This window comes from Hyla sarda, chromosome 8 (assembly GCF_029499605.1).
Source record: "Hyla sarda isolate aHylSar1 chromosome 8, aHylSar1.hap1, whole genome shotgun sequence".
NCBI lineage: Eukaryota > Metazoa > Chordata > Amphibia > Anura > Hylidae > Hyla > Hyla sarda.
Genome location: NC_079196.1, coordinates 60840104 through 60853901, shown reverse-complemented (window position 1 = coordinate 60853901; position 13798 = coordinate 60840104). Strand labels below are relative to the sequence as shown.

Sequence of the window (13798 nt, the reverse complement as noted above, 5' to 3'; positions counted from 1 at the left end):
AACTGGACATAATGTCACACCAAACTCCAAAAATGGGCTGGACAAAATTATTGACACCCTTAACTTAATATTTGGTTGCACACTCTTTGGAAAAAAATAACTGAAATCAGTCACTTCCTATAACCATCAATAAATTAAAACAGAAAGCAGATGGCGCTCCATAGTGTGATACCGTTTGTTACGCAGAAAATATCATACAGGTGGATATTGCGCTTACCACAAAGGGTCACACTCCACCAAGTGCAACAATGGATCAGGATGTAAGATATAATTGAGGTGTCGGCAGCCACTCCACGTCTCATCGAATGCAGTAAATTAACAATAAAATCTCCCAGGTATAGACAGGATACACGGGCGCTCAACCACCAGGTAACAGGATAAAAAAGTTTATTCACCTATAATGAAATGCGTTTCACAGCACAGATGCTTCATCAGGCAGGATAAAAAAGTTTATGCACCCATAATGCAACGCGTTTCACAGCACAGCTGCTTCATCAGGCACATCCTGATGAAGCAGCTGTGCTGTGAAACACGTTGCATTATGGGTGAATAAACTTTTATCCTGTTACCTGGTGGTTGAGCGCCCGTGTATCCTGTCTATACCTGGGAGATTTTATTGTTCATTTATAACCATCAATAAGCTTCTTACACCTCTCAGCCGGAATGTTGGACCACTCTTCCTTTGCAAACTGCTCCAGGTCTCTCTTATTGGACGGGCGCCTTTTCCCAACAGCAATTTTAAGATCTCTCCACAGGTGTTCAATGGGATTTAGATCTAGACTCATTGCTGCTACTTCAGAACTCTCCAGCGCTTTGTTGCCATCCATTTCTGGGTGCTTTTTGACGAATATTTGGGGTCATTGTCCTGCTGGAGAACCCAAGATCTCAGATGCAAACCCAGCTTTCTGACACTGGGCTGTACAGTGCGACCCAAAATCCGTTGGTAATCCTCAGATTTCATGATGCCGTGCACATATTCAAGGCACCCAGCGCCAGAGGCAGCACACCAACCCCAAAACATCATTGAACCTCCACCATATTTCACTGTAGGTACTGTGTTCTTTTCTTTTTAGGCCTCATTCCGTTTTTCGGTAAACAGTAGAATGATGTGCTTTACCAAAAAGCTCTATCTTAGTCTCATCTGTCCACTAGATGTTTTCCCAGAAGGATATTGGCTTACTCAAGTTCATATTGGCAAAATGTAGTCTTGCTTTTTAGGTCTCTGTGTCAGCAGTGGGGTCCTCCTGGGTCTCCTGCCATAGTGTTTCATTTCACTTAAATGTCGACGGATAGTTCGAGCTGACACTGATGTTCCCTGAGCCTGCAGGACAGCTTGAATATCTTTGGAACTTGTTTGGGGCTGCTTATCCACCATCCGGACTATCCTGCGTTGACACCTTTCAACAATTTTTCTCTTCCGTCCACGCCCAGGGAGAATAAGTACAGTGCAATGGGTTGCAAAGTTCTTGATAATGTTGTGCACTGTGGACAAAGGCAAATCTAGATCTCTGGAGATGGACTTGTAACCTTGAGATTGTTGATATTTTCCCACAATTTTGGTTCTTAAGTCCTCAGACAGCTCTCTTCTCCTCTTTGTGTTGTCCATGCTTAGTGTGGCACACACAGACACACAATGCAAAGACTAAGTGAACTTCTCTCCTTTTTATCAGCTTTCAGGTGTGGTTTTTATATTGCCCACACCTGTTACTTGCCTCATGTGAGTTTAAAGGAGCATCACATGCTTGAAACATTCTTATTTTTCCAAAAGTTTTAGAGGGTGCCAATAATTTTGTCCAGACCATTTTTGGAGTTTGGTGTGACATTATGTCCAATTAGCTTTTTTTCCTCCTTTTTTGGTTTAGTTCCAATACACAAAAAGGGAATAAACATGTGTATAGCAAAACATGTGTTACTGCAATCCTATTCTGTGAGAATTACTTTTCCTTGAAAAATTTCAGGGATGTCAACATTTACGGCCATGACTGTTAAACAAAGCACACCCATAGTAAAACCAATGAGTGAACCTTATTATATATGCTCTGTAATTTAATTCACATTTTATTTGGAACAAACTAAAATTCAGCATGTGCCAAAAAGTAATAAAGAAAAAAAGAGTAAAAACTGAGAAAGAAAATAAAGTGGGATACAAGTAGAAATGTCAGCAGAAAATATTCGCTCTGTATCCGTAATCACAGTAACCTTGTTGATTGGGGACTACACTATGTGAACACACTTCGCTACTGACAATTAATATTCATTAGGCATTGCACAGAGTGTTCATTGCCAGCCTCAGCTGTACTCTCTGCGGGGAAGGCAAGTTATATTTATGATATTGGGAGAGATCCTCTCGCAGGCAAGAAGAGACTAGGAGGTCACGATAGACCAATGAAATAATTTGCCCCAAAGCAATGTCTCCCTTGAACGCTTTTACCTCTGATCTCATGGTGTTGATTAATGAAGCAATGGTGTCACAAGACCGATACACCAGAGCGACAAGAGAGAGTGAAAGCGCTCACCCCTGTAACACTGTATGTGACACAGGACAAATGAATGTACGTTTAATACATTTTCAAAGCATGGGCTAGAAATCATGCCCTGAGCGTCAAAATGCTTAATAGCATGCAATATGCATATTCTCAGATTTAAAGCACTTAATAGAAACTGTACCGCTGCTTCCGACAAGGAGGTCATTACAATGCTCAATAGGAGTTCCATATACATTATTGAAGGCACATTTTCCTTTGCTACTGGAGGTTAGTTTGGTAATGCACTGTGTGAGAGCGATACCATTGGGTGATTAATGCCGTTTTCATTCTACATAAACCGTTGCATATGTAACTATAGGCTTGGAAGGTAGAGTCTTATATTGCCTGATCATACATGCCTGCATCTTACCCATTGCATTCAATTATTATGGATAATGTGTTCTACGTCAGTGCAGGTAAGAAAAGTGCAAAATGTATACAGTAGGTAAACATGAACCTTATATACATACGATACTCGTCAATGACAAAATATTTCTACAAACATCACATCTGATAATATCATGATTATAGAGATGAGCGGTGCTATGTAGTTACCCCTTATCTCTTCTAGCAGATACAGATCACTTTTACAGAAGGGTTCTTTTCCTGCATTGACCACTAACTAACTGAAGTGCTTCCCCTCTCTCCACAATAAGAAATTCTTCAGCAGCTGCAGTATTTCACAGTACTATGTCCCAAACGCTGCAAAACATCATAGGATACAAAGCAGATACTGTACTATTTCGGGAAAAGGATGACAATGTTTAAAGAGGTACTTCGGTGCAAAACATCTTATCCCCTAACAAAAAGCATAGGGGATACAATGTTAAATCGTGGGCCAACAGCAGCGGCGGCATCCAGAACACGGGAGTGTGGACGCCACACCCCTCCATTCATGTCTATGGAAGGGGGCGTGACAGCTAGTACGTAGCAATCCCGCCTCCTCCCATAGACCTGAATGGAGGGGGCGCTGCGGCTGTAGTCGCCAGTCATCCGGTATGGAGCAGAGTTTGCTCCGTGCACGGATGACCGTGGTGCTGCACCGGCAATCACGGGAGTCCCCCCTCGGCGGGACCCACGCGACCTAACATCTTATCCCCTATCCTTTTGATAGGGGATAAAGATGTTATGCGCCGGAGTACAACTTTAATAGTTATCCATCACTGGTGGATCGGAAGATTCCCTTCAATCTATATAAAGAAGTTAGGCAGCAGCTGTGGTATGCATTATAAGGAATAATGTGTCCCATTTAACAGTGTTTGACAGGCAGCATATCTGTGATTTAATGCACTGTAACATGGTTGATAATTGGGGATTCAAAAATATATAATTTAATATATATATTATATTTATAATCTAATAATATATTATATAAACTGTGGATACACACCCAAACTTTGCAGCTATGTCATACACTTGTTTCTCATGTTGCAGGACCTTCTCCCGATCGCCTTCAAACAGCAAGGTTGCGACACAAAGCTGACTTGGATCAAATCCTTTAAACTGGAAAACAAAATAGAATAAAATAATAATGTCATTAATGTATAACAATAAAAAACTAATTATTAGAAAGTAACCATAGCAAATGGTACGAGGACCTGGCGAAAAGGGGTTTAGTGTAGTATAATATTTGTTCAGTGAGAATTTAGTAAAATGTAGCCTACATCCATACTCTTGTCATGAAATACACCAGAACCCTGATCAAAACAGATCCCAAGTCACTACCGAGATTGTTGGGCTTCATTTGAAGACGAATTAGGCATATACCATTGTGTGTCCATTAAAGGGGTACTCTTGTGGAAAAAAAATCTTTTTAATCAACTGGTGCCAGAAAGTTAAACAGTTTTGTAAATTAGGTAAAACAAACAGGGGATGTGCAGCTCACAATTAAAGGGGTTGTGCGCTGCCCTGCTTTTTGGAGCTCCGCACGCAGCGTCCGGAAGTTCATTACTCCGAACGCTGTGTGCGGGTTTTCCGTGTTCATGGTCGGCGGGCGTGACGTCTCGCCCGCCCCCTTGAGATGTCACGCCCGCCCCCTCTACCAAAGTCTATGGGAAGGGGGCGTGACAGTGGTTGCGCCCCCTTCCCATAGACATTTGTTGAGGGGGCGGGCGTGACGTCACGCCCGGCGGCCGCGAACACGAAAGCCTGCACACAGCGTTCGGAGTAATGAACTTCCGGACGCTGCATGCGAAGCTCCGAAAAGCAGGGCAGCGCACAACCCCTTTAACTAGCCGAGGTAAGGAGGTTGTACAGCTACACCTGGTGTTGGAATTAAAATAGCTAAATTTAAACAATAACCAACCCCTCGAAGGCCAGCATCAGTTGCCTGAAACATAGATGCAAAAATTGATAATAATGACTGGATCGTGCTTCAATTATAACATGAAAATATAACATTTATTTCAAATATAAAAAAAATGTAAACAATTTTTTGAACAGTTGGTCCTCAAAGCACAGGGCCCTTGTGCCGAGGAAAATAATATATAAAATAAATTATAATACATAAAATGTCAATATAAACGAACACCGATAGATAGCATTGGGAAAATTTCAGCAATATGATATCACTTTTGATAATCCGGCCTCCGGTAATTCGGAAATGAGCTCAAGTCCCATATATAGTAAAAGTACCTAAATGATGGAAATAGAAAGGATGTATTATAGTTACCAGCCTGCAATAAGTCCCAACAGCATGTCACCTTGAGTTAAAGCATGAAGTCCACACAATTGAGATGGTATCAGACGCTGGCATGCGTCTTCGAGATGGTCTGCCTGCCACAGACCAGCTGAAATGGTAGCCGCTTTTGGAGATGTTCGCTGTAGATGGTAACCGGCGATGTAGCAGGTGTGGACCTCTAGGTAAATGATGGTAAGTGAAGTCACAGGCGCTGGGCAACAGTGCCTGGAAGCTGGTCTCAGGAACAATAAGCTGGTTTGCAGAGCTGGATCGGAAATCTCCGGTATGGAGTCAGGTATCTGTGATATGAAAATAATATCTGTACATCTAGACGCGTTTCAGGGCTCTCATATGCTTAAACACGGCCCTTTCCTCAGTAGGCTTGTAACATACAAGCCTACTGAGGAAAGGGCCGTGTTTAAGCATATGAGAGCCCTGAAACTCGTCTAGGTGTACAGATATTATTTTCATATATTTTCTATTTTCATGTTATAATTGAAGCACGATCCAGTCATTATTATCAATTTTTTCATCTATGTATCAGGCAACTGATGCTGGCCTCGAGGGGTTGGTTATTGTTTAAATGTTTTGTAAATTACTTCTATATAAAAATCTTAATCCTTCCAGTACTTATCAGCTACTGCATATACAGAGGAAGTTCTTTTCTTTTTGGATTTATTTTCTGTCTGACCACAGTGCTCTCTGCTGACACCTCCAAGTCAGGACCTGTCCGGAGCAGGATAGGTTTGCTATGGGATTGTGCTCCTACCCTGGACAGTTCCTGACATGGACAGAGGTGTCATCAGAGAGCACCGTGGTCAGACAGAAAATTGAAGAAGAAAAGAACTTCATGTGGAGCATACAGCCGCTGATCAGTACTGGAAGGATTAAGATTTTTAAATAGAAGTAATTTACAAATCTGTTTACATTTCTGGCACCAGTTGATTTAAAAAAATTTTTTTCCACTGGACTACCCCTTTAAGAACAGAAGTCACAACAGTCAAAAAGTTGCAGGTGATGACTACTGGTGATAAAGCATTGAATAAGGAGGTCCCACTAAGCCTAAAAGAAATCACCTTGTTGAATCAGAAAACATGACCATGAAGCTACATAGAACGAATGGGAAAGTGATGGATGGGTTAACAAAGTCTACCAGTAGCTTATAGTAGATGACTGAGGTTTCTCTTGCAATAAGAACCTCTACTTAGGCTATGATGAAATTTGTCATTGGCTAATGACAACTAAAAATCTACATTTGGTCCAATCAGGTTGAATCGGCAACACATCAGCATCCCTTTTTTTAACGTTATGTCTGAACTTCAAGATTGACAGTATCCAACAGTTCTCCAGGGCATTGAGGCAGTGCTTAGATTAAAAGCATGATGTGGACAGACCTAAATATCAGGAATAAGCTTACATGTCCTAACTAAAAATTTGGAAACACAAAATTTGGAAGTTTCTATTTGGAAAATGATTTGCTTGACTGAGAACCATGCTTTTTTAGGATTCACTCTATAGGTGGGGTCACACTTGCATTGTATTGCTCAATGGAGCCAAACAACAAAAAAACGGTGGCCAGAAATGGTGAACAGGCGGCACCATGACATTTTACTGAACATACTAGCTCAGCATGCTGTGGTATTTCGCCCATTTTTTTTTTTTTAATACAACATGTAATGTAAGCTCCCACTGTTGCCTCGAAATGCAGGTGTGAATGCAAAAATCTGATGGAATAAACACTATGTTAAAGGAGTACTCTGGTGCAGAGTATTCCTGCTCCGTCCTGCCCGGGCTGCAAAAAAAATGAAAATGAACCATCTCTCACCTTCCTGGGTTCCCGTGGAGCATCACTACAGCTGACCGGTCCTCCGGTCGATCCTCTTCATACTTCTGGGTGTAACGAAGCGTCGCATAGCGCTCAGCCTATCGCCGGCCGAGGCAGAACATCGCGGTGGCCGGCGATAGGCTGAGCGCCATGTGACGCTTCGTTATACCCGGAAGTATGAAGAGGATGGACCGGAGGACCGATCAGCTGTAGTTACGCTCAGCGGGAACCCAGGAAGGTGAGAGATAGTTCATTTTCATTTTTTTGCAGCCCGGGCCGGATGGAGCAGGAATACTCTGCACCAGAGTACTCCTTTAATGTTTAGGACTCCTGCTGGATACTGTTCTCTTTAAAAGGGGTACTCGGCCCCTAGACATCTTATCTCGGCTGCGGCACCCCAGACCTCCGATGCATGGAAGCAAATTTTGCTCCGTGCCAGATGACTGGCAATGCGGAGCGGAGGCTCGTGTTGTCACGGCCACGTCCCCTCAATGCAAGTCTATGGGAGGGGGCGTGACGTCCGTCACGCCCCCTCCCATAGACTTGCATTAAGGGGGAGTGGCTGTGACATCACGAGCCTCCAGCGCTGCACTCGACAATCTAAACGAACGCCGGGTGCAGCAGGGAGATCGCGGAGGTCCCCAGCAGCGGGACGCCTGCGGTCTGACATCTTATCCCCTATCCTTTAGATAGGGGATAAGATGTCTAGGAGTGGAGTACCCCTTTAAGTCTAATCATCCTTAGTTGACAAACCGTCTCGTATGACTATGTATAACACAAAGAAGAATTAGGTATGGTAAGCAGACAAACTTTCTTTATTATCTGAAATTCTCTAAAAGAACCTAATGTCTTAGGACTCCCATCAGATAAGCACCTAGAGACCAGATGTACAATACTATTGAGGTGTATGGCTTAGACCTTATATAAGTGTGCAGGAGGGGGGTTCACTTTAAGACATAGCTCTGCCTAGCAGTACCCTTTCCACATTTAGTCAGATCATGGAAAATCCTGGAATAATCTGTGAAAGTACCGCCAAGCAGGAGTGTTTCTACATTGTCTGCCAAAAAATAAACTGTGTGAGAATAAACATGCAGCTCTGCTCCCAAGACTAACATTTCTAGTTGTACTTTCTACAAACTGCAGCATAAAACCATAAAGTACAACAGTGCCGGGCTTTAATTAAATAATAAGACGGGGAACAGATTTCCGGATTTAAATATTAGGACGAAAACGCTCTATATCCACAAACATTTATTCCAGCCACTAAACAAAATTTAAACATTGTTAAGACGCTTTTTTTCTTCTTTTTAATAATATTTTGCATGTTGCTTTCTGTATGATACGGAAAATTTGAAGTTTTACAAACAATGGGACAGTTGTGACTACGAAGTACTTCCAGTAACTACAGCAGCATTTCTAATACTGCCACGGGCAGCATATAACAGGTGCAGACACATGATTCCAGAACACTGATTTACTCTGATACACTCGGGTGTTTACTAAAGGTAACTAGTCCTTGGGCCGTGTTCTCCGTCCGGCCATCTTAGGTGTTGTGGTATCTCCCTATACACTGGTAGGGAGTGACGCATCCCTCAAGCCGACCTAGTTGGTCCTGGACTTACACATGCTTAGATTTATGCACTCACACATACTTGTACACTCTTACACATACAAGGGCACACTGACATACACACAGAGATGTAAAGTTCAAACATGAACACACACACATACCTCTACACATTGTGGCAGTGTGGCAAGGAAAGGGTGTATTTCCTTGGCTCACCCTGCAGAAGCTCTCACCTGCTTCTTAAGTAATGAGGCAGAAGGGAAGGGAGGTGTGTATATGAGATGGAGACTCAGTCTAATGTGGGCTCTTCCTAGGAGACAGCATGTGGGCTGTAGGGAAGAGACAGAGCCTGCTGAGGAGTACACAGCACGAGCTATGAGTAGCTCAAAGAGAGTGACATGAATTGTGAGTAGAAGGTTGCAGGGGACATATGTTTAACCGGCTGAGGGAAGCTCAGCGGTTGTTAGTCAGGACAAGCTGATCTGTTTAGTCAGTGACCAGACGGTCTAGGATTTTGTTTTGTTCCTGCTTTTTGTTTGTTTCTTTCCCTGCAACCTGTCTAATAAAACTGGCAAGGTGCCAGATTTGCATTATAAGTGTTTGTTTGCTGGTTTATTGAGAAGAAACGCATCCTGTGGTGTGGTCCAGGACGATCCCAGAGCTAATCCCCAAGACGGATCATCACATTTTGGTGGAGGATGCGGGCACACTGTTGCTAAGGGCAACCTGCTGCCAAGGGCAACCAACGGGTGAGTTGGAGAGGTGCTGTTGCTAGGAGCAACCCCCTGCAATATTGCAAGTCGGAGGAGCCCAGCAGAGGAGTTCAAGCAGTTTGGTTTCTGTGGAGGAGCATTGCTAGGGGCAACGGATCAAGAATTTTTTCAAGAAAATGGGACAACCTCGAAAGGCTGTTGCTGGGAGCAACCAACGTGGGCCACAACCGATGGTCGCCAAGACTAAGCCGAGGTCCCGTGAGTTGTCGGTGGGCGGAATCCCACTGTGGGTGGACTTGGATTGTTGCCAGACTGTATCTCGGATTATGCCAGAAATAATTCCCTTTGTGAAGTCCCGCCCGGAGCCCGGTAAGACTGTTCAAATTACCTTTGATACATGTTTTGGGACAGTAAGCCATATGATGGAGGTATGTGTGGAACTTACAGTGGAAATTGTACTGGGCAGAGACTTTCCGTATTTCTGGCAGCTGTGGGATGCTGAGAGTGCACCTGAGAGTTCACACACAAAGGTTCCGGAAGGAGTGAGGACTGGGCGGTCTCTACTGGACTGTGTGAATGGTGCTGTATATTGTGAACCCATGCAGGCTGATAATGTTTTTCTTGAAACACTTATGTTAATGTGTTCTGATGTAAAGAGTTCTATTCCCACCTCTAGCAGGACAAAAGAAAACCTGTGTGAGCTGGAAATAGAAGGTAAAAAGATGACGGTTTTGTTAGATCCAAAATGTGTAATAAATCTGGTAAAGACCAGCTGCAGAAAGCCAGACCCCGTTATAGTGTCTATACAGGCCGGTATTTGGGGTTATAAAACAGTTAGTGTGTGTATTTCTACTCCCTATGGTACCATAAGTCACAAGGTTGCAATAGAGCCTACCTTAGAGTATGAAGTAGTGCTGGGGAAGGATTTTCCGTTTTTTCAGCAGTTGTGGGAAGATAGTAAGGTGACTAGAGCAGGAACACCTGATAGGCTCACAACACTTGGTTTTCACCACCTAGCAGGGGACAGTAACTCAGCAGAGGCTGAGGACAGGGAGTGTCAGCAGACCCTAGGTAGATCTCAGGTGGGAGTGTGCCAGACCACTAGGGGAGCTGAAGAACCGTCCACGAGTCAATTTAAAGTGGTGACTGGAATAGAAGCTACGGAGATGGCTGCGGAAAAACCAAAACTCCGGAAGAGAGTACCAGTGGAGCTGGGGGCTGCGCTTACGGTAACAGACAGAGTCCTAAGTGAAGGAGACTGTGACAAGACAAAAGAAAGTCTGCCAAGAAGCCGAGAGACAGTTCAGAGGAACTGATCAGGAATCTCCCTGACTCGCTGGTGCCAAGAGCCATTGAAGTTGTTGCTAGGGGCAACAAACCGCCAAGGGATTGCCGGTCTGACAGGAGTGTTTAGCAAGAGTCTCCAGACTTGCCAACGTGGTGGGAGAGGAAGAGTGCCAGGTGTCAGTGGCACCTGTTGTGGATGATAATAATGAGGCACAAGTGGCCGCAACCCCGAAAAAGGGGGAGACTTCATCTAGAGATGGAGAAGAGCTGGGTCGAGTGTCTGACAGAGGACCAGAGGATGTCTCAAGGTTAACAGCGAGAGTGAGGAGACCGCTGTCAGTAAAAGGTCTCGGAAAAGACGAGCTGGCCTTGGAAAAAAACTGGAGCAGATCCAGAGTCTGGAAGAAACCCTGCAGATGGTTTCTGTGAAGTTGTTGGAGAAAGATAAAGAGGTACATCGCTTGACAGAGGAGAGGGACAAATCACTTGCTGACTTTAAGAAAGAGCAAGAAGCGAGGCTTCAGCTGGAAAAAGTCATGGAGCACCACAGAAGTGAGTTTATGGCTCTGCAGGATGAACTGTCCCGCTCCCAGGGTCTTGTGACCAGCAAGGAGAGCGAAGTGCAGAATCTGACCAAGCAGATGTCATTCCAGGAAGAAGAAGTGAGTCTTCTACATGGTGCATATCAGGCTCTGCGGAGTGATCACAAGGCTAGCCTGGTAGCCATGAAAAAAAAAAAAGAAAAAGAGAATAATGAAATGAAGATGAAAGTTGAGGCTCTTGCCAGCAATCTGGAGAGTGTCTCTAAAGCTAAGAGACAACTTGAGGAGGAAGTCAAGGTGAAGAATGCCCTTGCACATGCTCTTCAATCTGCTCGTCATGACAATGACTTGCTCCGTGAGCAGTTTGAGGAGGCCCTGGAACAAGTTGAGACTCTGAAACATGAAAACATGAACTTGCAACAGGAGATCTCAGATTTATCTGAACAGATTGGTGAGAGTGGAAAATCTATCAATGAGTTAGTGAAGTCCAAGAAACAGTTGCTGGACAGTGAGAAGATGATCTCCGCACAACTCAAGAGTGAGCAGCTGAGATATATAAAGCTGGAAGATGACATGAAGATCTTAAAAGAGAGCCTGGAAGCGCAGAACGAAACGCGCAGAAGGTCCCATGTAGCTGCCTTGGTTTTGCTGGGAGCGCAACTCTACGAGCAGGTGGCTGTGCTGGCGGACAATGAACAATTGAGGAAACAATTGCTGTCTTCGGAAGATACTGTCAGGGACTTGACAGAGTTACTTGACAGTGAGAGGATGAAGTCCGCTAAGCTCCAGTGTAAGCTGCGAAAATGTGAGAAAAAGGACCAGGAAGTCCTAAAAGAGAGCAGAGACCAAGATATGGCGGAATTGGCTCAAGAAAGGCTTATTGGGCCGAAGTTACAGGATACAGGGATGCTTTCTCTGAATGCCAGAAAGTCCTCTAAAGCGAAGATTGAGGTGAAGTCCTGTAAGAAGTCCCCTGAAGCTAGGACTGAGCTGAAACCTGGTGGGAAATTCTCTGAAGTGGAGACTAAGGAGAAGAGAGGTGGGAAATCCTCTGAACCTGAGCAGACCAAAAATTCTGAAGGTAATGCTGAGGAAGAGAAATCCTCTGAAGCAGAAGCTAAACCAGAGTCAACCTCAAAAGCTGTGAGTAAAGAGAATGGCACAACTGAAGCTACAGGTGAAGAAAAGAGTAAGACTGAAGAAGCTGCAGTAGTAGAAGCTGATTCTACACAAGAATCTGAGGGAGCCAAAGACTCTGAAGCCAAACCTGAGGAAGCTGGTGCCCCTGAAGATAAAGCTGGAAGGGATGAGGTGAAACCATGTGAGAAATCCATTGAAGGCAAGACTGAGGTGAAACCAGGTGGGAAGTCCTCTAAAGTTGAAACTGAGATGGACCCGTGTCAGAGGTCCTCTGACGGTACAGAGAACAAGACAGTGGTTGGTGAAGCCCCTGAGGCCGAAAGATTCTCTGAAGCAGAGGTAGAGGTCCGGCAAGCCAGAAGAAGACAAAGGTTAGAAGCATCGGTCCTCTCACTCCTTAATTTCAAGAACCCTGCCCACACCAGGGTGAAGAACCTGGTACTGGAGAGGTGTGACCGAGAGACTTGCAATTTGTGGCTGGCAAAAGTCCGGAAGAAAAAAGTCAAGGACTTCAGAGACTGTGGGACAAAAGTTGTCCAAGAGAAAGGAAAGGCAGTTGGTTTCTGCCTTTCAAATACATGTGCTCCTTCCCGGTGGTCTGAGCAAAGGGGGGGGGGGGGGGGGGGGGGGGAGATATGTGGCAGTGTGGCAAGGAAAGTTTGTATTTCCTTGGCTACCCTGCAGAAGCTCTCACCTGCTTCTTAAGTAATGAGGCAGGAGGGAAGGGAGGTGTGTATATGACATGGAGACTCAGTCTAATGTGGGCTCTTCCTAGGAGACAGCATGTGGGCTGTAGGGAAGAGACAGAGCCTGCTGAGGAGTACACAGCCCGAGCTATGAGTAGCTCAAAGAGAGTGACATGAATTGTGAGTAGAAGGTTGCAGGGGACATATGTTTAACCGGCTGAGGGAAACTCAGCGGTTGTTAGTCAGGACAAGCTGATCTGTTTAGTCAGTGACCAGACGGTCTAGGATTTTGTTTTGTTCCTGCTTTTTGTTTCTTTGCCTGCAACCTGTCTAATAAAACTGGCAAGGTGCCAGATTTTGCATTATAAGCGTTTGTTTGTTTGTTTATTGAGAAGAAACGCATCCTGTCGCGTGGTCCAGGACGATCCCAGAGCTAATCCGCAAGACGGATCGTCACAACATGTGCACTTACTCACAAATACACACACCCATACATTAACACTAGCACACATACACATACACTTATACATGCACTCTCACACATCTACACATCTAAGGGAGGAAAAAAGGCAAATTGGACATAATGTCACACCAAACTCCAAAAATGGGCTGGACAAAATTATTGGCACCCTTAACTTAATATTTGGTTGCACACCCTTTGGAAAAAATTATTGAAATCAGTCGCTTTCTATAACCATCAATAAGCTTCTTACACCTCTCAGCCGGAATGTTGGACTACTCTTACTTTGCAAACTGCTCCAGGTCTCTCTTATTGGAAGGGCGACTTTTCCCAACAGCAACTTTAAGATCTCTCCACAGGTGTTCAATGGGAT

At 44.4% G+C, this 13798-nt stretch overlaps 1 protein-coding gene across 2 annotated transcripts in view; it reads right to left on the bottom strand.

The window, feature by feature from the left end:
* AGPS (alkylglycerone phosphate synthase) overlaps positions 1–13798 on the bottom strand; it is a 269903-nt gene that overhangs the window by 63037 nt on the left and 193068 nt on the right. For both annotated transcript variants that reach the window (XM_056534693.1, XM_056534694.1), the window contains exon 14: positions 3916–4028. In XM_056534693.1, coding sequence (XP_056390668.1) covers positions 3916–4028 — 113 coding nt within the window. The remainder of the gene's footprint in view (positions 1–3915; positions 4029–13798) is intronic.